The sequence below is a fragment of the Empidonax traillii genome, unplaced genomic scaffold, assembly GCF_003031625.1.
Source record: "Empidonax traillii isolate 1590-97213 ecotype Southwest subspecies unplaced genomic scaffold, ASM303162v1 scaffold898:size721216, whole genome shotgun sequence".
Taxonomy (NCBI): Eukaryota; Metazoa; Chordata; class Aves; order Passeriformes; family Tyrannidae; genus Empidonax; species Empidonax traillii.
Window position 1 is genome coordinate 288,095 of NW_020956091.1, and position 27,548 is coordinate 315,642.

At 40.3% G+C, this 27,548-nt stretch overlaps 1 protein-coding gene across 1 annotated transcript in view; it reads right to left on the reverse strand.

Moving 5' to 3' along the window:
• LRCH2 (leucine rich repeats and calponin homology domain containing 2) overlaps nucleotides 1-26,415 on the reverse strand; it is a 33,065-nt gene extending 6,650 nt beyond the window's left edge. The window contains exons 1-18 of the mRNA XM_027902640.1: nucleotides 26,148-26,415; nucleotides 14,807-14,951; nucleotides 13,466-13,592; nucleotides 11,416-11,521; nucleotides 11,171-11,307; nucleotides 10,839-10,972; nucleotides 10,150-10,237; nucleotides 9,573-9,684; nucleotides 9,178-9,275; nucleotides 9,014-9,081; nucleotides 8,690-8,794; nucleotides 7,250-7,327; nucleotides 5,219-5,287; nucleotides 4,366-4,414; nucleotides 3,154-3,270; nucleotides 1,552-1,596; nucleotides 1,112-1,162; nucleotides 69-154 (exon numbers count right to left, since the gene is read on the reverse strand). Coding sequence (XP_027758441.1) covers nucleotides 69-154; nucleotides 1,112-1,162; nucleotides 1,552-1,596; nucleotides 3,154-3,270; nucleotides 4,366-4,414; nucleotides 5,219-5,287; nucleotides 7,250-7,327; nucleotides 8,690-8,794; nucleotides 9,014-9,081; nucleotides 9,178-9,275; nucleotides 9,573-9,684; nucleotides 10,150-10,237; nucleotides 10,839-10,972; nucleotides 11,171-11,307; nucleotides 11,416-11,521; nucleotides 13,466-13,592; nucleotides 14,807-14,951; nucleotides 26,148-26,415 — 1,883 coding nt within the window. The remainder of the gene's footprint in view (nucleotides 1-68; nucleotides 155-1,111; nucleotides 1,163-1,551; nucleotides 1,597-3,153; nucleotides 3,271-4,365; nucleotides 4,415-5,218; nucleotides 5,288-7,249; nucleotides 7,328-8,689; nucleotides 8,795-9,013; nucleotides 9,082-9,177; nucleotides 9,276-9,572; nucleotides 9,685-10,149; nucleotides 10,238-10,838; nucleotides 10,973-11,170; nucleotides 11,308-11,415; nucleotides 11,522-13,465; nucleotides 13,593-14,806; nucleotides 14,952-26,147) is intronic.
• Nucleotides 26,416-27,548: the final 1,133 nt, after the last annotated feature.

The following is a 27,548-nucleotide window of genomic DNA, read 5'->3' on the forward strand; positions in this document are numbered from 1 at the left end:
ATTCCTGTACTGTGACATCTGCCATCCTTACTATCTACTGCAGCCTGGGAAATAAACTTCTGTTCTACCACCCTATGTTGGAGAACGACAGCTTACCTGACCTTGGTTTGAGACCAAATGGACCATGAGTGTTACTCTCTGTCCTTTCATAATCCTGTTAAAAGAGATAAAGTCAATTTTCATCCATTCATTAAAAGAATTAACTTTTGTTCCCATGAAGATACTGTTTAAATTATTCTTTCCTAAGGAGAGTCCTCCTGCTTAACTGTAAAACAGTCTTTTGGAGGGGACAGTATAAAATAAACAGAATCAAAGTAACCACCCTACATGCAGATAAAAATCTCATTATGAGGAAGAAAAACAGCACCAACTACCTAAAACGACTGCAAATTATTTCAAATTACTGCAAATCATTCTGGGGACAGAGTTCTAAGCCAGCTGTGAGCAGATGCAAATATTCTCCCAATGCTTAGCATCAAAACATTTCTCAAGAAATATCTACTTCCAACTATGAGGATCAGGTTTTTCTCATTTCACCATCTAAAGAGAGAGATCCACTCAACATTTTGGCACGTACATGAGATATCCTTATTTGAACTCATTTCCCTGTTATTTGGAGATGTTCTAATTCTGCTCCCTCAGGCTCCTTTATTGACATGAGGTGGAAAAGTTGACAATATTTGCTTTATTTTGAGCTCAGCACTGCAGTGCTGTCCCAGGAAGACTCCATGGACAGCAACTCCCCGAGAAGAGTCAGTGCCTTTGGGCTCCCAGTGATACATAAATAATTAAACCACAAGTTTTATTTTAAATCCTCGCAATTACTAGTGCATAGGGAACACCTAAAAAACATGGCAAACTTGTTTTTTGTTTCATTAGCACCTTTCCTCACACCGAAAAGAAGAGCCCTAGGAGAGATCAGAGAGTTGCAAAGATAAAACAAGTTGCAATATCTGCCTCTAGTTTATCTATTTTTGAATTTTTATTATGATGAAATACTTCTAACTCTAGTTTCAAAGGGAACAGCTTTACATCTGCATGAAAAACCTGGTGACAGCAATGCACACAAAGAAATGTTTGTCGAATGAAAAACAAAACCACAAACTTGTACCTCAGACGACACAGGAGACTGTGGGGACACATTAGTATTATCACTGTCTTGCTAAAAAGAAATCAAAGAGATGAAATTATAAAAATGAAAAACGATGATTTAACAGGAAACACGAGATTATGAAATACATGAGACATGTAACATCTGCCAAGTATGCTATGAACCGGCAGCAACTAAATTTTAAAACATGTCAGCCAAGGAAACACTGTTTACATCAAATATTTTTACATTACCTCTGCTTGATAGGTGAAGTAACTTTGCTATTACCAAAGCAGGCAAATGTCCTACTCTTTCCCAGTAGACAACCTTGAGGGTTTTTTTAAAATAAAGGAGTATAATACTTATTTTCGCTACGGTTTTGGAATGAAAAGTTAAATTGCTCAAAAAAGACAAGTGAGGAAATCTCTTCTTAAATTTTTCACACAATTACTACATCTCACCTCATCATTTTCATTTCCACTTGAACTCTTTCTGGAAGACTTATACTGCAAAACACACACAATTTATTACTTTAAAATGGAAGTATGGTTTTCATTTGAGCTAAATTGGTATCAGTCAATCCATGTTACACAATTAGAGGAGCAACAAAGAAACCAACCAGAAAAGGAACATGAAGTTCCTAGGCTAGATAAGATCTTCATTATGCTCAAGAGGTAAGAGCATTTTAAAAGTAAATACTTTTATAATGTGAACTCTGCATCTGATTTCTGATTCTCACGGGCATTTTTCATGCCCTCCTCCTGCACAGTAAAGACACATAATATGCATAATAAAATGCCCTATAAATTCATCTAGATGCTGATCCAACTCAGTTTTCCTTGCTCTGGTGACACCCCTTGCAGTAATTTGGCGTGTATTCTTCAGATATTAGTGTTTGGCAGTCCAGATATGATTAACTGCCATGAAAACACGGACACAATATGAACTGTGTTGTCACTGGTTCCTCAGAACAGCAGTGGTACTCATTTTTTTCCCAGACTCTGTTTCACTTGCTCATTGCCTTGCTTTTGCAAGTGAAACTATGAGTGATACAGTATATTTTGTTACTGGTACAGCCTGTTTAATTCACTTTTGAGACATGTCTAGAGATGTGTGTAATGTGATTTCAGGCATCTGCTCCCTTCACAGAGCTCAAAACTGACTGGCATTTAAAGACATCCTTGTAAGTTAAGAGGAAGCACTTCTGTATTGGTAGCACAGCTGTTGAACAACTCAAATAACTGAATTCTGGTTTACTTAGAAATTTATCTCCCTCTCCTTAATGGCTCTAGTGCAAAATTAATTTCAGGATGAAAACCCTGGAAAGAGGATACAGCTTCACAAGCTCTTTAGAAAAAAAAAAAAAAAAAAAAGAAAAGCTTCTGTAATCACAACAATGTATCTGAGCTGTATGGCACGCTCTGTTCTCCCAAGAATTTAATTTCTTTGAAGTTCCCTGGCATTTCACAAAGATATTTGATGGCAAAGACCCAAGAAACTAATTTCATAAGTGGCAAATTTAATTTTAACTCAACCTAGCACTGCTCAGAACTCTCCTATTTCTCTACCTACCCCAAAATAAATGTTACCCAACGCTGCTACAACTTCCCCTCAGTGCTGCAGTGAGCAGACACTGGCACCTGCTGACCGAGGGGGGAAACTACAGCAGCAAAGGAGTACAGGGAAAATTCCCCTTCTGAAATTCAAACTAATGTGTATTTTCCTTGCACTAAAAATAGATAAATAAATAGATAAATAGAAATCCCTTCAAACAGATGGTGAAGGACCAATGAATGACAAGATTAGTTTCTGGTTTTACCAGAAGACAATTGTGAATTAGTTCCCTTTATTTAAAGGATAAGTTCTTTGGTTAATTTTTTGTCCCTCTTGATTTTCCTGCACTCTCAATACATATTAAATCAAAAGAGTCAAATAAATATTTACATGTGACATGCAAATTTAAAAGCATCATAACCTTGGAGGATTTATCTTTACTTAGATATCTTTACCAGTTTCTCCTACTCTTAGAAAAACATGTCACCCACCCTCACTCCCCCCCTTACCTTGAAATATTCTTTTCTAATTTGTTTACTCCTCCTTCTTTCTTCATTCTGCCAGATCACTGGCTGTGTTTCTGGCCAATGCTGCTCATCCACTGAATCTTTCTGGTTTTCCAGTGGCTTTAATAATGGTCAGAAATATTTTTATGTGAAAGGTAAATATATCTCTCGTGCATTAGCACAAATTATTATGAACTACAACTATTAATTGTTTGCCTCTCTCAATCCAACTTTATGACCCGAACATGTGCCCAATCTTCATGGTGGCTCTGGCAGAAATGACTTATTTCCTTTCAAATTTAAAATATACTTCATGGAAGAAAAAAAACTTTATGAAATAATTCCTCAGAAAATAACACTCTTTCCTGCACTGAGACTCGTCTTTGCAGGTAGGTTAGGAAGCCATTTATGGATGCCAAAAATAAACAAGTTTCAAGTGTGGTTAGCCACCAGCACACCTAACTTCTCAACGAATGCTCACTGCACAGAAAAAGGACAGCTACACCATAGTTGGAATATCTGTCAGCTGTTCCTACCTAAAACATTATACACCTCAGCAAGCTGTTAGAAAAAAAAATCTCTTTCAAAGTACTGTGTTACGAGAAGACAGCTAAAGTAGATGCATTATTAAAATAATGAATATATATATGACTGTCTATGAAAACTGAAAGACAATCTGAGCAGACCATCTCATAAGGTTAAAACAACATCTCCAACTGTTTCTTACTGGAATATGAAGGAGTTTAAAGCCATTGTAAATAACTGATAGATGAAAACCTAAAATAACAAAAAAAGTACTCTCTCCAGTTTAACTGGAATTTTCTTGTATCATGTAAGCTTCTCACTGAGGTATGGAAAATAAAAGGCCTACATAATTCAATCCATTTAGAATTTACATTAAAAACCAAACTGACCATTATGGTGAGGCAGTACATGTATATGGAAAGAAATCCTAAAACCAAGCAGAACTTAAGTCTCATTAGTTTCAAGGTCTTAAAGCTGGTACCACAAGCTATTAAAACAAAAGGCCTCCATTGCATAAAAGTCAAAGGTTTTATATTTTCCACCATAATTAGACACTTAAATAACTCTGTGTATAAGCAACCACACGAATGTATGCAAGTTTACTGTCATAAAGACCAAACCAAGCAAATAACAGCAACAACAAAAAAGCACTCAAATATAAAGCCACCACATTTCCATTGGAGTGCTTACCTGCCAGTTGTATGGGGACACTGGGGAATTCACTTCATTTGTGGAGACACTAAAAAGTAAGATGGGAGGCATTATGAAATGTACTATTTTTTAAAACCACATTACTTTAAATTATAAAAGAAGAAGTGAATGCTTAAAAAGTAGCTACAAAATGTGGCTTAAAAGCAGGACCACTTGCCTAGAATCTCACTCTCCTTTACCATGAGTTGACAATAGGCCTTGAACAGTACAGCACTTTAATTCCCATTAAGCTGCTTCTTAAGGATGTTGATCTTTTAGAGATTTACTAATGCACCTTCATTGTTTTGTTCCTTAAAGCAAGCAGTGACAAACTTCCTTCAAAGCTGACAAAAGATCTACTCTTAAATGTGTGGAAGACTCACATGTTTGATTTCAGTGTTAGCTCTACAAAATAATAACGAAGCAGGGAAAAGCATTTCGAAACGGGACAGTGAAACTGCAAAATGTCAAAAAAATACAGTCCGAAACACACACTTCCTTGTTCTCAGGAAAACAAAAATGCTTACATTTAAAGCCGTTTGAAATTTTTCTTCTACATCTTTCTGTGAAATTCACTTCTACCATTTTATCAAGCAACCATTTGATTCCCTCTCCAACTGCTGGCTTCGAAGCCAGGCAGTGGATGGAAAGGCAAACGGCTGGGGATTGAATCCTGAATGCAAGGAGGGCATAACACCAGCAGTAATTATAACACACCCTCCAAATATTCTTGTAGCTTCAATTTCATTGCGAGCTAAAAACATAATGACAGAAGATGGCAGCAGCGACACAATAAACAAGAATGAAATAAATAAAATATTGAAAGATAGGATACACTTAAGAATATCAATACCATTTTTCAGATTCCATTGGCTGCTTTGGCCTGTTCCTTGTGTTTACTGAAACTGAATGATTAAGAAGCCTAGAAAGAAAAAAAAATACGTATTTAAAACCTTTTTCTTTGAATATGTTACTTTCACTGTAAGTAAAAACTTTTCCTGTAAGTAAAAAGCTTTCAGCATTAAGTGATTATCTTCCATAAAACTAAAATATGTATACACATATGAAATCCAAGCCCATTCCTGCTTCCATTTGAATTAATCATATTGTTTCTAGCTCTTGGAACTATTTCAAGTTCTATATTTTAAGGAAGCAAAACTTGGCAGTTCAAACGAAAATGAAGTTTCCTCTTATTTTTTTCCACAAATACAGACTATTTCAACAGATCTCACACCTGTGTACAGTTATGCTGCCCTCAACACAAAAAGTCCCATTGCTCACTAAATTAGAAGACAAAAGATAATCAACCTAAAGCAGACCAGAAAGGATACACAGATTGAGCACAGCAAAGTCAGTCAGTAGGAGCAAGTCAGAGGTGTCTTAGTGAGAAACACTGTGAATGCAAAGGAAATGCAGGGAAAGAGGAGAGGTGGAAAATGCAGAAACACAGGCTAAGAACAAAAGAAAAGTCTTAACACAGAAGTGAACCAACAGAAATTGCATTTTTCTAAGTGGTAAAGAGTGAAAAAAGCCTAAGTTTAGATTCAGAAATGTTTTTTCATCTGAAACAAATACATACCACAGGTCTGTGTGCACAGGAAGGTGATATGAGTTATTATGGATGTTTTAAGTGTTAAAAATAACAAGACCATCAAGTAACACTTAAAACTAAACGTTGAAAAGTAACTTGAATGAAAACTTCTGAGCTCTTGAAGGTAGTGATAGGACACTTCAACACTGACTTCATGTGCAGAACTGTGATCAAAGTACATTTTAGTCAAATTATATAGAGAACTAGAATGTAATAAGAATCAGAAAGAATCAGAACACAACCAATTATACAGCAGAAGAAACTAAAACAGTAAGCACCTTTTTATATTTCATTACCATTACACAGGGCAGTACAGTCATTAACTGTGATTGATGATTTTTCAATCAAACTTCTCTGATTACTTGATAACTTTGAGCTCAGTAATCTCATTTGCAGTTTAAACCTCTCACTGTGTCACCCTCAATTTAATGGGATTATGAGAAGTTAAGCCTGTAAATCAAGTCTGCTGTATTCGGTCTGCAGCATCTGCTCCTTATACTTGGCCTTCAGAAACATAATTTTGAGGGTGCATTCCAGAATTAAATTATACTATAGCCTGAGAAAACTGTTACAAAAAATAATATTAAGAGTATTGGTCAAACCAGCATATAAACATGCTATTTTAAAGTCATTATTTTTTAGAGAGAATCCCTATTTAAACTAGCTTTATGTTGTCAGAGATGCTGCAGCAAGAGACCATTACAATTAAAAAAAATAAATTACTCAGTTTGATGCAAAACTTGCACCAAAACTGACACTATAGTGTGAATGCAATGATTGTATGTAACACAGGCCAGTCCTCTTTTAAACTCATTATATGAAATGTAAGGAAAAACTATTCTATCAAACATTTATATATATACACACACCTTTCAGCTACACTGTTTCTATGCAGCATTTATATAATTAATGACTGAGTTTATTATGAACTGAGCTTATTATGAACATGCTGATGGAGCATGCCAGGTGGTGATTACCATTTTTAAGACACGGCCTTAGTAATGGGAGAACTGTTTTGCAATCTTAGCAAAAGCTGACTTGGAAAACTTGCTGTCTGTATAAAGCATCAGAGCGCTTGATCTCTCACCCCTGACATTCCTGGTGAGGGCAAGGAAACTCCTACAGTATTCCATCCTAAAGAACAAAAAACTTATTGCAAGCTACTTTTGATAACAAACCCTCAGGCTAACTCAACCAATCCCTTCACTCTGTTTTTCTTTCAGAAATGGCCGAGACTGGCCCTTTTTGTGGCCTTTTTGAGCCACAATCTGAGGCTCTACAAACACTTTATACCTGGATGCACGTCCTGCCGCCCTCGTCCTCTGGAAGAGTTTCTCACTGAATGAGGTCCTATAGCTTAAAGGCCTCCGTCTGCACTCCCATTTCACGCACCCCAAAGCCACAGATGCAAGGAGGAAGCAGGACAGGTTGATGGGAGAGGACAGGGAAGTCGTTAGCACAGCAAGCAAAAAGAAAGGAGACCGCATAATATCACAAAAGCACACACTGAACGAACAGGAACGGGATTAGTAAGGGGTTATTTTGTGATGCTTAACTTTTCTGAGGATTCTGTTTACTGATTGAATACATTTTCCACAAATAAACACAGAAAAATCTTCACTAAATACTAGCTAAAACACTGGGGTGATTTTGTCCCCATAACCTTGAAGACACTTAAGAAAATTTTAAAATATAAATGCTAAATTAAGAAGTTGACCAAGAACAAATAAGATTGCATACATTTGCATGATTCAAGACGAAAAACCATTAGCAACATCACTGCATTAAGACATGACAACACATGACAAGTAAAATTTAAGCTGTAGTACTTCAGAAGAGGAGTGGCTTGGTATTTCAAATGATTAGTTAATGAGGAAATATTTAATCAAACATAAATAACTCTCACATAAAAACCCCAAGATAAGAAAAAAACGTTCCTTCTCTCTTCAGTAATAAATTAATATGAGAAAATTCAGCATTCTTGGTCTTACTTTCGATACTTTTGGTAAGATGAATATATTAGCTTTAAGATTTCGTTCTTGTTTTACCCTTCCTTATGTGAACAACCAAATCCTGAACACAGGGTATGGAGTTCTTAATCTGCTGCTTGTTCTACAGCTCTTTTTCAAGAATCATTCTGTTGAGATGCCCAAGATGAAGCAGAGAAAGGCAGGCAGTTGAAATGATTTATTTTTATATGTATTTATAACACATACATACTGTCATTTGACAGAATGATGTTCAAACAAATTTCCCCTTCAGTTCATAGGATATTTATAACCCACATCCGAACTAATGAAGGAAGTACCACCTAAATTAGCTTGTATTTGAATAAAAATAACCAGTCACAAGCAAACTGTTTGCAAGTTCTGTAATTCATACAAACTAAGAAAGTCATTTTAACGTGTTACCAATGATCTCTTTACATGAGCATTAACCAGCCTACTGAAATCTACTGCTTTGAAGAAAACAAGTATAAAAAAAGGTAACGTATATCAAATCAGGAAACCAAGAGACTTCCATATTCATCTTTTCCTCCCCCTAGGAGGTTTATCATTGCTTGTTTAGACAGTGATTTTATGAAAAGGAACACAGGATGGCTATCTGACAGAGTCAAGATTAACTGTTTAACAGCTGGACAAAACTGTTCTCGAGATAAGGTGTCAAGAGGTAGTGGGTTAAGAGAGGTTACAGAATAAATTACACAAGTTATTTTAACTAATCTTGCAATACCTGTGTTTTTGTTCTTGCTGCAGTAACTGAGCTGCTATTTTTCTCAAGTCAGTCACTTCTTTGAGTTCATCATCATCTTCAGCCAGTAGCTGTTCTTTCTGAAGTCTGAAAAATGAAACATCAGTGACCTGACTTCAGTGAATCAAGACACAGAAATGGCTCATTGTTGGACAATAAGTAAGCAGCACTTCCTTTAAGCTTATTTTCTGCCCAAGTAGTTGGTGTTCAATATGAGATTTCTTTCTTCCGTGGGAAGGAACTTAAAAATACCACTCTCACCCCCATCCCCACCAGCAAAACCTACCCAAAAAGATCAAGATTTACCTTTTTTCATCTCCCCAGTCCTCATTCTGTTCTGTTTTCTGGGATTTCTCAGGATGTTTTCCCCGTTCCTTACGGAGAATGAAAAAAAAAAATCCTTAGAACTGAATTAAGAAAAAATAAAAGCAAGTCTGCTGAACAGTTTTTCTTTTGTCAGTCTATGGTACCTTGACATAGGAGAGCAATGTGCCAATCTGTGCATCTCCCTGCTCAGGAAGAGCTCCCTCTTCTGCATTTGGATCAATGTAGTCATAGGCCTCCTGGTCTAGTGAGGATTTGTGAAGAATAAAAAAGATATTAAACAGTTCTCTTGACCAAATGTTACTCCTAAGAGAGATAAGTGCTTAAAAAAAATGTCAGATACAGATAAACAGACATTGTGTCTCCTTAAGCTGGAAATAATTTTTTCTTTCTCTCTGTCTATTTGTGATTATCACATTGTTCAATGATGAAAATACAATGCCAACACCTGATCATCCAATTTTGTGCCATTTTGCTACCTTAGATCACCTAAGCAAAGTATCTCTGTTACCTAGAATGACAGAGGCACAACAGGCATTACCTTTCTGTGGATCGAGTTTACTCCCCATTACGTGATTGTCATTCCTTAATGTCTGTTCCCTTGTTGATTCTGATACCTGGGAGTGAAGGCTGATTGTATCATCATCAGATGGCTGCAAAGACACTCATATTCAGTACAGAACTGACATGGAACTTGTATTATTATATGATTTACTAAAAACTCACAAATTACAGTGCAACTGTACCTCTCACAAGGGATGGCTCCCCGGACAGAGAAAACAATATCAAGTCAGGAAGAGGTTTTTTGGGGGTGGAAGGGGGTTTAAGAGAGTCATAGTTTAGGGAGGCAGTTCATTATGTAATACTGAAAGACAGCATTTTGTTCAAAGAGGTCCAGTCCAGCCCCAGTCAGTGGACTATGAAAACCATACTTAGGTACTTTCTTATTTAAAGCTTCCAACTACTTTGGTCCTCGTTACACTTGGCAGTCCAGTGGTTTAAACTCAACTGTACAGGAACTCAAAGAATGTTAAATGCAACTTATCAATTTCTCAGCTGATACAAAATACAAAGGAAAGGTCTAAAACCCCAGAAATTATAAATCCAACAATACTCACTTCTGTGGTGGACAACCTTTTATCCCCATTATCACTTCCAATGCCAGAGTCTGGTCCGTGATTTTTATTGGGATAAAAGTCCTCCATGCTACAATAAAAAAAAAAAAAACAACACACAAAACCCCCACATAAGAATCAAAGAAACAGTAGTGTCCCTTCCCTAAAAGAAAACAAACATCCTTTTCAAAATATGCTCTCTATACTCACCTACAGTTGCTGATACAGAATTTTTGCACAAGGGGCAGTCAGTATAAAAATCCAACAAAACACCCCTCACTTTCTGACCTCAATTAAATTTAATAAAAAATATTTGTGAAATACTGTGAAATTCCCTTAATATCTATATATATATGGGAGGCAGACTTTCCATCCAACAGACTAATTATACTGAGGACATTTATGGGCAGTTCTCCTTTTCTGAATAAAATAGATGAGATTTCCAATAAATAAATTTAAACTTTGGTCTACTAAACATCTTTGTTCTGATTTCTACATCTCTAGGGAGTACAAATGAAAACTCTTCACAGTAATTCAAATAAGTCGATTAATTTTCCAGTAACAGAAAATAAATACTATGACACCTCAATAAAGAACAATTAAAGTACTGAAATAATAGGTATTATCTGTAATAAACAGATCGTTTAATAACAAATGCCAAAGTAAAATAAAACAAACCCCCCAGTACTCACCTGTCTGTGAGTGGTTGGGAGGGGACTCGTTTACCTAAGGATGGAAGATCCAAAGAATCCGGTTTTTTGTCTATTCTGAGGCACGCCTGGATGCTGAGGAATTTAAATATATGTACTTTACCCTTTAAACATATCTGTTGGGAAACAAGTGAACAAACAAAAATCTTCATTACACTGCATGTCTCCGGAAAACACACCCCAAGAGACACTTTCTACGTTGCATTTTTTGCCCCCAGTTTCCCACTAGGAGCTGAAAAACATGAAAACTTCATTGGTGTGCTTCCCCTAAGATGATAAAGCAAATTTCTGTACTAGAATACTTCAATACTAACCTGTGCTGGTGGTATCTGCATTGGATTGTTATCCAAAAGTATAACTTGTAAGTGACGTAACTTTCTGTAACAAATGGGAATTTCTGTAATTTTATTACACGAAAAATCCAGCTTTACCAAGGGAAGGTCCCCTAGTTCTGCACTCAGGAAAACAAACAAACAAACAAACAAAAAAAGGAATCAGTTATCTTCTTAACACTTCACCTAATTTACCTACATCAATGGAAAGAAGATGAGTAGCTTACCATCTGGCAGCATATGGAGATTGTTTCTTCTTATGTTCAATTCTCTAAGTGACTGCAATTTTCCTATTTGCTGGGGAAGGACCTGAAGTTCATTACAGCTAATATCCTAAGAAAGACATAATTAATACATCAAGTGAACATCTTAAATGAAATTACACACAGGAACACTGCTATCAAAGCTATTGTAAAGGCATGCTGTTAAAAGAAAAATCCCAACTCCCCTGGTTTTTCCACAGAGAAGAGGTACCGTAACAGATCTTACTGTTTCTTCACTGTTTAGTGATTCATGTTTCAGGAATTCAATTCAAGTCAAATCAATGAATGATGAAACACTGGATTTAAGAGTAAGAATCATGAGTTCCTGGTGTAGTTCCCGTATCAGCTACAAACTCCTTGTGCTACTGCTGGCAAGGGACAGTCATTCTGCTCCTGTTCTAACAGCTCCTCTTCCTTAGGAAACCTTCAACCAACCCAGACAACTAAAGATTTACACAGAGCACCAGCAGGCTCACCAACTCTTTGGGTAACAGCACTAGAGGGTGACAAAGTTGCATCAAGCGCACACAGACTACAGCCATTTCTGACAGTAATTTAACAGTAATTTACGTAGACCAGAGGGATTAAACAATCACATTGCTAAGGAATCTTTCTAACCTTTTTTAATTCTAAATCAATAAAAGGGAATTCTGAGAGTTCTGGTTTTCCTAGACAAGATAACAAAGAGATGTATCTGTCTGATGAGAACTGGGAAGCCAATTTTAAAGGCCAGCTGAGTCAGTAACTAAGCCAGGCCCTAAGAGATGAATCCAGCCCCCTTCATTACACAGTGCCAGAGCTGCAGCTTAGGGGCTGCCCATTGTTTTTGGCAAGCACGGTGTGTGCACACAGCTGGAGCCTCAGGAAGGACGGGCTGATTGGGATGCACCATCATGGATTCACTGCAAGTTCCTCCCTGTCCACGTCACCGGTGTTGAGATGGGATTCCCTTCAGAAAAGCACCTTTCGAGCACAAGGTTTAGTTACAAGCTTTTTTTTTTAAATATATAAAATACATTTTTATGTTCTAGGCAGGTTTATCACAGTTACTGGAATGAAACTCTCTCTAGTATGTCCCTACTCTGCACCATCAAGGATGCATTCTGGGCTTGACAACTTTGAAAAATAAGCCCAGAATACCCCAACTTCAACCATGAAAAACATTCACCTCCTGTAAACAAAAGCAGTGATCGCACCTTGAAATGTTTTGACATTGAAGGGGGCACACAGGGAATGTCTCACCAAAGAGTAAAGGACACGAGAAAAGCCTCACAAATATTCTGAGTGTCTCAGAGTACTTGTAAGTTAAAAAAGAATGTTGATTTATAGCTTAGAAATTAGATCATATTACAAGACTCTCCAGGGAATGCACAGCTATTGAGGAAACTGGATAAGGACAAAGATTCCTTGCAATTATCACAAAAATACATATAAAAAAAAATTAAAAATAAATAAATTATAAAAAAAAAAAAATCAGACCCAGTGCAAGTGCCAGGCCAGTGAATGACTCTGCTCAGTTCTCCAAAACACAGGAGCTTAACAATAATATGATAAGAAAAGCCCAGAATATTAAAACAGTAACAGATGACAAAGCACAAAATCTTAGTATGCCATGGAATAAAATCATGTTGCACAGACTGTGAATATTCCTTATAATTCCATTCACCTCAAATAAAGTAAAGAAATAGTAAAAATGTGAGGGGGGGGAAAAACCCAATCCACAGAACAAGATAACAATGACTGAAGGACAGAACTTGTATCAGAGTACAGAGTAAAGAGAGGTGAACTCTTCAGCTGGAAACAGTACTCCTGATAACATAAAAAGCAAATAAATAAATTATGATTACTGTAAAGAAGGTAAACAAAAATTCACCATTTTTAACAACATACAAGCGAGGGACTCAAATGAAATCACCTCAAAAGCAATTTTATTTATGAGCCCCTCCTTTAATTATACTGAAAATACACTGCCTATAAGTATACTTTAAGTATAAAGATTCACAATTGTACTCACCAACTCCATCAGATCTCTCAACTTCCCAATTTCCTCTGGAATGGAGACCAGCTTGTTATTGCTGACAACCAGAACTTTCAGTGGAAGATCAAACAGGTATTTTGGCAACGTCGACAAAAGATTTCGACTTGAGAGAAAGAAAAATGGACAAGCAAGGTTGGATTATAATCTGATTTTTAAGCCTTAAAGAGATTCTGAGATGCACGTTGTACAACTCTTCTCCTATCACAGAGGGCATTCTCCACCTATTATAATTTTATCTGCATTTCAACTACAGCCTCCATCAAGAATTCCTCACCAGATACAGGCCTGTATTTCAGGCAGATATGCCAGGCTTTTTCAGTTGGAGAGCAGAAGAATCAAAAATATAATGCGCAAGTGAATTTTTTTGAATGGATTATAAAAACGTGGCAATGAAAGTCGTTCCCTGTGCCATTTAAAAGGATTTTCTCTCTTTTTTTTAGGTTTCGGGGTTTTTTAGGAGCTGCTTGCTTTTACTGTGAATTGCACAATACATTTCCTCCACCATCTGCATCCAAAATTAGAATTTAGGGTCATGTGGTTTGCTTCTGTAACAAAGCATCTGAACCAGGATTTTAGCCTGTCCTCCAATCCCACAGGCCACGTGTCCCTGCACTGGGGAAACAGTCCCTGGACACGAGCACAGACAGACAAAGCACAGCTGGGAAAAGGATGGTCAGGAGAGTCGATTCCTGAAAGAACGTGCAAAGCTCAGTTAGAGCTACACACTGCACACCTTTTGTGTGCACAGAAATGATTCCAGCACCTCAAACACCACCAAAAGAGAAATGTGCTGCTGCTGAAGAAAGTTAGGCCACATCTCCTTCAGAAAATACTGCAGGTTTAGATCATATTAAGTCTCTTCAGAATTGCCACAGAGCACATTACCCTGGAATTATCCCTATGAGGACTGGTATTTGCACATTGTGGGACACAGCAGGTTTCAGGGATTTAAATAGCTCTTAACTGAGAAATTTGGTTTGGACTTGATGTAGCCAACATCAGAAACAAGGAATATTGTGGAAAACAAGGTCAGGTGGGTTCTTTCAGATTCCCTCTCCTCCCAGAGCTCACATCCATCTTCTGTTCTTGTGAGAAGATCCAACCATATGTTTTCCAAGTTTAAAAAGAGCAACACAGCAGTGGATGTAGAGAACGCTCTTGAGAGCACCAAGGTTTTACACCTGTAGTTTCTGAACCCTGTCTGTGTGCATAACATCAAAACCAAACTCAATGCAAACTCAATGACCTGATGAAGTAAAAGGCCAACTCTCCAAGGAGATAAGTTAAATAGGATCAAAAATAACCACCATTACTCACCTAATGTTAAGGTAGGTGAGCATTTGCAGGTTTTTAATAGATTCTGGAATGGATTTGATGCAGTTGTGATATAAATTTAAAGTTTCCAGTGGTGCAAACAGCCAGACGTCAGGAGGAATTTCAGTAAATCTGTTCTTTGAAAGATCTACAAGCAAATAAAAAAGAAAAAAATCCTTTTTTAGTCAAAATTTTCCCTGCAGTAAGAGGAGATAAAAGTACTCACTGATATTCTTGTCATGCTCCTAAAAATTAAGGTGTTGCAGGAAGTGTAAAATAATTCAGTTTTAGCAGATGCTACTGCATATAATTAATATACAAAAGAAGCTTAAGATACTAAAAGATTATTGCCTAATATGCAATTACAACAGAAAAGAGAAGAATGACAGGAATTCAAAAATACATTTCCCACTCCACAGTTACATTTACAATGACACTGAATATCAACTATGATTGTCCCTCCTCTATCAAGTCTTTGTTCTGTGCAGTTCTGGGATTTCTTCCCCTCCAACTCCAGGCACAACATTAAGTCAAGGTACAAACCCAGCCCACGTTATTTTTCCTGTTTCACACTTACATTAGAATCCAATGTCATTGTACAATATACCTGCAATGCTAAAGCCAAGTTCCCCAGAAACTCTTACCATTTATTTTTATTAAGAACCACAATTCTCAGCTAAAAAATATTCTTTATTGCGAGCACAATAACTGAGACCTTCTCCAGCTACACATTTATGACTTAGCTAAAAAGAGGATAAAGTTGAAAAAACCAATTACCTATAAAAAATAGGATGCAATTGAGCCTTGCCTAAAAGCAGAAGGAAGAGGTATCTTTGACAATGGAAACATAATATTTGAGCTAGAGTTATTCTGACAATGCATGACTGCATTATGCAAATCTGCACGCAGAGGTTAGGACAAAACAACACATTACCGATATACACAGCACCTCTGGTTGTCCTTGAAAAGGTCCAAAAAGTACAAATGAGATGTGACCCAAGAATCCTGGAAATTATCAGTTAACTACCAAAACCTGTATCATCAAGAGTCCACCAGTCTACCTTGGAAAACATTTACTGGAGATATTTACTGAAGAATATCTGCCTACTCTTTTGAAAGTAACTCTGGTTCCCAATCCAAGATATTTCAAAAGGATGTGGTTTCTCAGAAATGCTGAACAAACTCTTCTAACAGAGAAGCAATACAGACCCTTTGCTATTTCAGGCTTTACTTCTCAGTTTTTAACACTCACATGGAACAACTGTGTGTCTGCTCAGCTCCCATCACATCATCATCTGAACAAACACAGAGTTCTGCAAAAAAACTAGAAAGCAGCTGGAAAAGTGGCTCAAAGACAACGTCAGGCTCAAACAGAGTTCCAGAGCCTGGCAAACCAGCCATGAGCAGCATCACTTCTCTAGAAGTATCTGGCAGGAGGTTGGAGCCAGGTGGGCCTCGCTCTGTTCTCTCGGGTCACCAGCAGCAGGACAAGAGGACATGGTTTTAAGCTGTGCCAGGGGAGGGTTAGGTTGGATAACAGGAAGAAATTTTTTACAGAGAGGGATCAGCCATTGGAATGGGCTGCCCAGGGAGGGGGTGGATTCCCTGTCCCTGGAGGTGTTTAAGGACAGACTGGATATGGCGTCAGTGCCATGGGCTGGGAACCACGGTGGGGTTGGAGCAAGGGCTGGACTTGACAATCTCGGGGGTCTTTTCCAACCCAGTTAATTCTAGGATCACCTTCCAGGGGCAGTAGCCTCAAATTTACTTCTCGAAGTCTATAATATGTGACATGTTGTGAGCTAACTGGCTGCCACTCCACCACTTCTGAGAAAAAATCTCAAGCTGAAGTATCACCAAGTCTTCCTATAGACCAGGGTATGCTCTGCTGATGCTGAACTCTGCAAACTCTACCGGCAAAAGGCACAAAGAGACAGAGCAAGACTGCAGGAGTGACATTCTTAATGAACTGTATGAAAATAAAGTTTTATTGCTGGCAGGGTTCTACAACCTCCACCACAGGATGAACAGCCTTTGACACAACCCCATTCTGAAAAAAAAAACAGCTCTAAGCCTCTTCCTGATTTGGTTTTGGCAGCAGCTGGAAAGGGAACTGAAGTCTAGCGCAGAGACCTGGTCCACAAAACACAGATGACAGAATCCCACCGACACCAAGAGCAGCACTGTAGTTACATTTGAACTGGAAGACTCCCAGGCACCATGAAAATGTTGCTGTTTTTGCATCCAACCACATCTCAGCCACACATCTGGGAGAGACACAAGTTAAAAACCAGCTTTGCTGTTCCTTCTGCAGAAATAAAACCCAGAGGCAGGACAGACAACAACTGTAGGATGTTGTAGGATGCTCTGGGCAGTGGGTGGCCCAGGGGTGCAGTACTCAGCAGGCAACATCAAACCAGCTGTGCTTTCCAGCTCAGCCTGACAAAATTCCCATTAGCACAGTCTGCTTGCAGCCCCTCAGAGTGCCCTCCTACAAACCCCACCCAACTTCCCATCAGAAGCAAAGGCACACCAAGTTGACAATATTTGTGCATTACTGCAGAAACCACTTTGCCGAAAACAATGCCTTTTGTTGTCCCGCTGCAGGGCAGGGATTACACTTTTCTATTATGAAACCCAGAAGGTCCTGTTAAATTAGGAAAAGACACCCACTATCTGTCAAGAATAAAATAAAAAGATAAATAAAGAGGTGGGAGATTGCCTGACTTCTCTGCCAAGCAATTTTTCATTCCAAAGCAGTATTAGAATAGCCACAGGGATTCGGATTTTTCTAAGGAGAAAGATTCGAGTGTCTATGGCTTTCCACAACGTTCTCATATTGAATGTACTTACATTTTTAAAAAACAAGCAATGCTATCTATCCAAACTAAAAAATTGTTTCTACTCCAAAAATATTTTCACAAGAAGCAAAAAAGCTTAAGATTGTATTGCCTATTATGCTAAATAAAGTGTGGATGTGAAGCTTATGCAATTTGGGTATTTTTTGAAGACTAAAACCAGAATGGATGGCCAAGAAAATATGGTAAGAAACTTCTGGAACATCTCAGTGAAATGAGAAATCATCTGAACTGAAATGAAAGCACACTGCTGGTACTTGAGAACGGGTTTGTAAGGGTTAACAGACTGGAGGAGCAAGGCAAGCTGCTAAATGCAGAACCACAGATGATTTAAGATGACAACTCCTCTAGAAGTGAGATTATAGGAATCCTTTGCTTAACCAGTTTAGACTGGAAAACTCTCAGTGGGAGTGTTATGTGACAACTAAACAGAAGACACTACCCATGCCTGCACTGGATCACTGGGATTTCAGTGCACGACCTCTGCAGGGACAATGAAGGTGAGAAGTACCCCATTACTGGGGGTAAATTTAAAAAAAGAACTAGAAGAATATGAAGAAGTTGGCTGCAGCTGGTTTTTTTTTGACAAAAAAAGGTAATGTCTTTACTGACTGTAAGACAATGACTAAGAGAAAATATACTGAAAGATCAAAAGGAAAGAATTTTAGGAAATCAGTCAGTCTGGAAGGGAAGCTATTAGAAATAAGAAGTTATCTTGTATAAATTTAAGCCATGATCAAAAGAAAAAACAAAAAGCTCAAGCTGTCAGGTTACAGCAGTGAGCAGCAAGGTAGTTAGTATTAACATCACATTTGCCTTGGTTTTGCACTTTTCCCTAAGCATGCAGTACTGCTTACCATCAGAAGCATGCTGATAGAACAGACTGGCCTTTTATTTAAGCCAGTACTGTCGTTTTATATTCACACTTTACATGCACTGCATATTGAATTTGAAATACAGGGCTTAGCTGGGAAATTTACACTTAAATCTCCTCTTGATATTGTAACATTTTTCATAAAAATATGCTGCTGATCCAGGACATTGGTGTTAGGCTTTGTTTGCTCTAAGTGCTTCAAAATGTTATTTAAAAACCAGATGAAAAAAAAAAAATCTCCCACCCTGCAAAATCCAGAGCTGCTCTCCTAACTTGTCACACATTCACATTTTCCTAGCCAGCTTTTCTAGAAATGCTTTAGCATAAGCCAAAAACATCTAAGCACAACTGTAACTACATAATTAGTCCTACAGAAGTCAACAGACGCATAAAAACAAATATTCAGACTTCATCCCAAAGATAAACTTTCAGCCAATCTAAACATAAATCTGAGATCAGTACGAGAACATGGATAGAACTTATTAGCCTGTCAGATGGATGATGATTCTGGACAAGAACAAACTAGTCTCAGCCAGAGACAGTACAGAAACACCTGCACGGGTTAACTCCAGTTTCTGATGAGGTATTTCAGCAGAGAATATCTGCATTGTCTAAGAATTAGTCTTCAGTGCCATCACTAATATTCTTTTCTATCTTCTTTTACTCTTCAAAAAATTCATGGAAATACTATACAAGTACAAATAAAAAAAAAAAAAAAACATTTAAGAAAACTGTCCTTTTCAAACTCTTTTAATGCTTGAGGCTCCTTCTCCAGTTTGTTGAGAAACTAAGAAAGGCAGGAAGAGATCTGTCTCCTATTACTAAGCACAGAAATGGCACTCAGCGTGAAGAAACCAATTTCATTGCTTATGTAACAAAGCTTTCTTCAGTCAGAGGATGACATGAACTGAGGCTTTTAAGAGAATCCACAAAACCCATTTCAGAAAGACTGAAATATCACTGGAGATTCTCAGACTCAACTGCACAAGGCCCCAAGCAAGGTCCTCTACCTGGACCTGTTCCCATCAGGAGATTGCCCCAGAAGGCCTCTGAAGGTCTCTTTCCACCTGTGTAATTACAGGATATAAAACTGTAGTTTGTTTGCATTACAGGAATGTAATTATCTTATCACTGTTTGGGTAATTCAATTATCAGCTCCTGAAGAGGGTGAAGAGAAAAACTAAAGATGCATCAAAAGAGCCAAGTGTGAGTCTATCCAGTTCTTAAAAGGGTCTGAATTCAGCCAGCCATGAATGTTGACGGTGGCATTAATGAACCAAAACTTCATTTGGAGCTTCCAGGTGGAAAATTATAGAAGAGGAGGGAAAACAAACAAACAAACAACAACCCACAAAAAACAAATTGCATTCACCTAAATAAAACCCCTATGTAGATCCTGCATCCAGTTTACCAAAAGAAGGGAACACTGCAGTGTGTTTTTAACCCCTTGCTCCTTTGCTGTTAATTGGTATAGGGTAAGACAAAAAAACCCAGCACTGAGCCAGAAACTGAAAGCTGAATTTGGTGGGAAGAAGAGAGATTATTCAATAGGCTTTTTTCCCCTCTCTGACCACAAGTAAGTCCTTTGCACAAAGGAAAAATGAACCTGGTTAATTTAATAATAAATAACAGAATTCTTCATATTCACTTCTGTTGCAAAATGAACAATTAAAACACGTGTAGAATGATTGTGCATACTGACATAAACAACAACCACTTCAGCTGCAAAACAGACCAAAACATTTCGAACTTACTGCCAGAGAACTTTCAGGAATTATAGCAACATAATTTCTCCCTGTAACTACCTATTTCCCACACAAATCAAAGTTTGGTCTCCAACATTAAGAGCTAAGGATTACACAGAACAAACTGAGCACCCACCAGCTCTTATGCACAATGAGGAAACTGATACATCTGCCAAAAAACCCTCTCAGGAAACTAAGCTGACCACAGATTGTCACAAGGAAAGCTACACACAGTTAAAGTCTATTCTTAAAATCTCACGTAGCAATATTTAACTTGATTTTTATCTGCTGGGCTCTTAAGTCAAACAGAAGCATTGGCTGTCTTCTGTTTGAAAGAAAGAAAAAAACACTCCCGAGACCAGAGGTGGCTAAAAGGAGCTTTTTACTTTTTTTCAACTGGGTGTTTGACAGCAGGGAATAGCTTCTGGTTTTGTGTAAAGGTATTACAAAGAAATATCAAAGTGGCATTTGGGTTTTAAATCCAACAACTGAAGAGCTTGGAAATACCTGCTTTGTGGTTATCCATGTCCCTAAGTTTAGTTACAGACTCGGTCTGAGCAGTTAAAATGACAAATTACACAACTGTGTAATTAAAGCTTCTCATCAAGCACAGGGGGAGGGTTGTACAGGCAACCAGAAACTCTCTTTGACAGATCCTGAGTTCTTGGTTTTTCAAGCTAAACAGCACTTCTGAAGAAAAAAAATCCTTTTTAAAATTACACTTCTATTACTTTAGAGACTTGAACAACAACAGCAAGCCCTAAATTTTAACAATGCAATTTTACCAAAATGTAATTTTTCCAAGACCTGGACATCAGTTAGAGCTTGCCTGTTAGCTGCCATCTCCTTGTTGATTAGGCTTGAAAGCAGACAAAAATCAAACACCAAAGAGCACTCTTAGGCACTTCTATCAGCTTCAAAATAACTGTACAATATCTCTCATGCAATGACTCGAAGCAAATCCTTCCATAAACCTTTTAGTTCTAGGTCAGCCTTCAACAGGACACGTTCTGGTCCACCACATCCTGCTTCCACCTCCTGAAACAGAGGTGAGGTGACAAACTGGAGGAGTGTTTGGGGTAACACCCAGATGGTCAGGGATTTCTCTCTGTGCAGCTACACCTGCAGCTGAGCAGCTGATGAAGAGCCAGGGATGCAGGGGCTCCTTCAAGCTTCAGAACCACGAACCCATTTTTTCAGGAATCACACACTGACATGTAGGAGCACATGTGTGATGATCGTGCCTGCCAAGCACTAAACTATTTTAGGTCTGTACCAGAGAATAAGACCTGTTTTGGTTTTTTTTTTCACCTGAAGTGCTCAACCTTCTCTAGATCTGAACGTTTCCCTAGCGAGTGGCAAACAATCCCAGATTAGATGGAAGTATGATGAACATTAGACTGCTGGACAGCCACAGGAAAGCAGAGAACTCAGAAGTCTCTCTTCACACTGTCACGTACAAGTTTTAACACACAAAGAAAAGCACCAAGTATCTTAACATTTCCTGGGGAATTCCAGCCTTCAGCCCTGATTTTGTTACATTTTTGCTAAGGACAGATTTCAGCCATGCTGGGAAAATGAATATGTACTTTTGTATCCTCTCCAGCCAAGCTGCACAACTCAAATGGGAAGACACAAAGAAACATTTCACCAAAAAGAATACCTCAAAAAGCAAAGGCTACTCCACTTTATCACACAAGGTTTTGCAATACAGTCTATGATTTAAATATATTTGCTCCCTCTGCAAATAATCAGTAACAAAGTAGAAATACGTAGTACAAGAAGTTCCTTATTTGACCAAAGGCAGAAATATTACAGCAATAAATGCTGGACATTCCAAAGCACAAAAACAGTCAATGCAATGGCAAATTTAATTCTGATGGAGAACACAAAAAAGTCAAAAAGTGGCACATCACATGTTTCTTGTCGGTATTTCAGAGGCTGTGACACAGAATCTGGGGTTTTTATAATTAAGATATAAGTGATATTGTTCATAACTCAATCCTTCTAGGCAGGCAAACTAATAATTAGTTGTTTTAATTTCAACTCACTGAACTGAGACTTCTCCCAACTTGCCCATCACACCAAGTGTCCTTCCCAAGGATCTGTATTAACTGGCCTTCAGCAAAAAAGCCTCAAGCACACCCAGCTCACTTCTCTCAGCCCAAACACTGGGCAGGTTCTGAAAGCACTGGGGGGAATTTCCACAATTACTTGTTTATAAACTGTGTCACTTCCAGATTTTGCAGCAGATGCAGTTTTGAACACAAACACTAACTCCTCCCTCCCAAAAAACAATCGAATCCGAGTTTCTCTTTTCATGCAAATCTGAAAGAGTCGCTACTGAAGAACCATGTTTTGCAATATGCTTGATTTCTAGAATGTAATCTAGGTTTAAGATATATATCATAGATGTTAATTTCTTTAGCTGAATACTGGAATTTGCTGCTGCTCTTCAGTTACCTGCCATCATTTATTCAATCAACACTGGCACCACAAACAAAAATAACTTCATTCAGAAAGGAAAACATACTTGGTTTAGAAGTGTATACTGGAGAGGCAGAACAGCATTATAAATTACCATTCTTGTCATTTGCCACTCACTGTTAAGCTGTAGGTTTGTTTGGTTTAATCTGTAATCACTTGAATGACTATATACCTTAGAAAATCCAGAAATAAGATTAAAAAAAAAAAAATCAGAGACATGCAGGGAATGCTGATAATGGTATCTGTAACAGGCTGTGTCCTCCCATCCCTCAGATACACACGGGGATCTCAAGGTGGGAACTCTTCCTGCCTTGCCCATGCCAGGAGAGCTGGCTCTGAAGTCACACTGGAAATACACTGGTGTTATTCTTCAAATCTGAAGAGGAAGCAGGTGGTGAGAAAGGAGAAATTTCCAAGTTAATCATTAATCTATTTATAGGCAATCAGTCACTTACTTATAATTGCTTGGAAGTTCCCTCAGAATTAAAAAGTGGGATCAGATCTGTTGTGACAAAGCCACAACCAAGGAAGCCTGATGGCTCCACTGCAGTAACCAGAGCACACAAATGGTACCTTGAGCTGTCAGTCAAGCACCTTCCACATTTACCACATTCATGTTGTAAGAAGTGCTCACTAAGAGAGGGCAAATCACTAATGGCACAGCTCGGCTTAGCTCAGCACGGCAATACAACACAGGGACCTGCCTTTAAAAAAAAAAAACCAGCAAGCACACAACTCCCCAGCTAAGCAGACCGTGATTACACTGATGTGATAGACTCAATTACTTAACTGCCAGGGGGCCTAATGGTGCTCACAGAGAGAGAGGCAAAACTACACATGTTCATAAAATGACTGGAATATTCAAGATATCTCTTGATATCTCAAGGCCTATGATTTTTTTTTTTCCAGAAGTTCATTTAGAGCAGCACAAGATCTGATTGAACAGCCAGGAGACAAATTCAGATAAATAATAAAATAAGGTTTTCTTGCACAAAGGACAATTCACATTAAAAAAAGAAAAAGAGCCAAACAGTCAGATACGGTCACTGTGCTTTCAGCTCAGCATTAATTTTTGACATATTATTTAAGATGCAAAAACTATGTCACTGTAATTACAAATTAAGCATTGGCAAGCCAGCCATTACATAAGTTAGATGCAAAATAAAATCCCAAGTTATTTTTGATAAATCAACAGCAGTTGTGCTTCAGCATTGCTGTTGCTGACTTAACTGATATAAAGGTAGAATATTCTGGGTTTACAGTAACAGATCCTACTGCATAAGGGTTGGCAATATGGAAAAAAATTTGTTTACATCCAAATTGGTTCTAGGCTGATTTTTTTAAATGTTTGTTTCAAGTACCACAGAACTGAAATTCAGTCACTGACTTAAAACAAAGTGAAACACTGCAGAGCTTTGATCCAATCCTCCTATCCTACAGCTCAGTCTCAACTTAGAACCTTGTCCCTGGGGATAACTGCTACAAAAATGCCAATAACTACACCACTGTTGCCTTTGAGGCAGCTGCTGATCTCCCATTACGCTCCAGGCCACACTGACACTCCATTAAGGATGTCCAAGATTCACCAACAGAACACCATTTACCCACCAACCAAAAAATTCTACAGATCAAGTTAAAATAGAGACTACAAATCTTTTGCTTGCGAGCAGCTTTTGAAAAACATCTAAAATTTGTATTTCTCAGGATCCATTCATAAACCAGGGCTACATCCAATCAGGATTGTTATCAGGTGGCACTTGCACAGGCCCACATCAGCTATTTCAGTAGGGAATCCTACAGCAGCAAGCAGTAAAGCTATTTCTGTCAGAGACTGCCCATAAACATTCTCACACCATTGTTCACAGCAACAATTCCATCCTGATGGCACTGACTGGCCTCTACTGCATCCAAAAACAGAAAGACAAGATCACTGCAGACAGCTCTTACCCAACTGTCGAGACTCAAAATGAAACGACCAAAAAACTGCCAAAATGCAAACAGTAATAATTAGAAGCAAACAAAAACCACCGATCCTTGATGCACCCACTTCAGGATACAGAGAGCCTTTTTAATAACAGGTTGCCCATATGCCTACAATGCTTCTTCCTTAATGCTTCAGTTACTGAATATTTATATACAGCAGTGACCAACTACATCACTAAACACATTTTATGCTACTACAAGGAAAACTCCAGCTTCTATCATTTCATGGAGCCTCTTTTTATTTTAAGGTACCACAGAGGGCAGTCTCCTATTCAAAACAATACACCAGTAATTCATAACCATCTTTCCATCCGGAAAGAAAAGGCCCAAAACGAAACAAAAAAAACCCCCACAGCATTAATTCACCCAAACAACATTGCAGAAAACCACTACTACAAAAGACCTTGGCCTCTCAATAATATTTTCTTCTAGCACATTACTCAAAATGGTCCATTTTCAATAAGTAACCCAGCACCAAATAACCCCTCGAGCACATCAGAGGCGAGCTCCTGGGAAATGCAGCTTTGTTTTCTAAGAACCGCAGAGAAAAAGGCCTCCATGTTTCCTTCACCTACAAGCCTGGGTGAATGCAGGCCCACTCACGACATCCAAGCCTTTACCGACACCGCGAACACCCCAAGCCCTCCAGACACACCGCTGGATGCGCACACATCCCTCGCACCCGCGCTTGGAACCATCTTCGCGCTGAGCTGAGGAGAAGGACCGACCCGAACAACCCAGGCGATGCAGCTCCACTGCCCTGAAGGTACGAACCAACCACAGCACGGGAGCTGTGATTCCCTGGAGCGCCAATAAAGAGCTCCATTCACCTTGCACACCCTGTTCGGGGCGCACACACACACACACACACACACACAAACACACACACAGCCCTGTGCCTTCACACACACACTGAGCCTCTCGCTGCTGGTGCCCCTCGCCCCTCTCCTCCCCAGGCACCCCCAGGACCCCCCGCTCCGTTCGCCGGGTGCCCCCGCTCAGAGCCCGGAGCTGCAGGGACTCACCCCCGAGACACGCAGGGCAGAACCGCCCCCACTGCGCGCAGGGGGAGCCCCCACCACTGCACCCCCACATCCTGCAGACCCCTGTCCCGCTGCCTCCAGGGAGAGCCCCCCCAAAACGTGGGGCCTCCCCAGTGTCCCCCCTGCCCTCACACGGCGGGACCAAGGCTCCTCACCCGGAGCAGCCGCTCCCGTGTCACTCCCCGGAGCTGGTCCCGCAGTCCCTGCAGTGCTGCCCTGTCACCACAGGGACCCCTTCGCTGCAGCCCCCGCAGCGGGGCCCGCACCCCCCACCGCCCGTCCCACAGCAGGGACGCGCCCCTCGTCCGCACGGCCCCCGCAGCCCCATCCCCGCCACAGCCGCAGCCCCCTCACCCGCTTGCGTGGTGTCGCTCAGGTCGCAGCCGCTGCCGGGGAAGTCGCGCAGCTTCCTCCCGCTGAGGCAGAGGATGCCCGAGCTGCCCGCCTCCTCCAGGGCCCGCTCCAGGCTGCGCACCGTGTGAGGCTGCGGCAGGGCGGCCGCGCCCCAGTGCGGCCCGGCCGAGAAGGAGAGGGTGAGGTGGCCGGGGATGCCCAGCCCCGCCGCGCCGCTCCCGCCGCCGTTCCCGTTGTTGCCGCCGCCGCCCCCCTGCCCGGCCGCCATCTTGACCGGCCCCTCCACAACAACGGCCGGGGCCGCCGCGCACGCGCCGCGGGGCCCACAGGGGGCGCCGCGCGAGGAGGGGGGCGGGGCTTCCGAGAGCCCCTCGGTCGCTCCCACCAATCCGCGGCGCCGCCGGGGGAGAGGGGGCGTGGCTACCCCGAGGCTGTGCCCGGGGGGGCCGCGAGGGGGCGCTGCCGGCGCTGAGGGAGCGGGGCGGGAGAGCCGATGGGGGGATCCCGGGAAGGGGAAAATCCTGGGAACTCGGGGGTCCCGCAGGCGGGCCGGGCGTGGGGCGAGCCGTGAGAAGGGTTCGGAGCCGACAGAACATGGAAAACGCTCGCTGGCCAGCCCCGACGCCGGTGGGAGCGCGTCCCTGGCCGGCCCGGGGCGGGTCGGCTGTGCCCCCTCCCTGAGGCGCCGCTCAGGTTTGAGGTCGGGTCTGTGGCAGCTCCCCGGCCGCTCCTCACCCTAAGGTCTCCTGCGCCAGGTGCATCACACCATCCATCGCTTCTGCCTTGAAAACCCGTAAGGACAGCGCCGGCCAGGGACGGCGGATCCCCGCTGGTGGCAGGGAAAATGCAGCCAGGAGTCGTCCATGGCAGAACAAAGGGAATGGGAGTGCGGGGGTCACCCTGAAATGGGGTAGGGAACACTCGCAAAAACCTCAGAGACGCGAATGCTTGTGACTCAGAATATGAAAGGGAAGTGGTGAGGCATAAATCAGGAGCTGGTTGCAGTGTCCGGGGCCCAGTTATGTGAATAAAATGCTACACGACTGCTGGAACACCATATGGATGGATAATTGCCTTTGTTACCATGTAATCTGTACGTGTTAGGTGCTACATGCTTATCTGTGAAAAATTACTCTCGAGGCACGATTAGGAAATGCTAAAGAAAGGCTCACAGACCTACTTTTTCATGGAATTGCTCTGCGTTTGATAAGCAGAATCTGCCTTTATGGCTTCATCCTCCTGAAGTCCCTGAATTCTTGAATTGTTTTGTGGGTTTGGTTTTTTTGCATCCATATATCATGCCTAATTTTGGGATCTAAGAGAAATTCTGTCTATAAGCAGTATGGAAGAGACTGCCCTTCAGTCAGCAACATGTCAGTGAGAGACAGCTGAGCCATTATC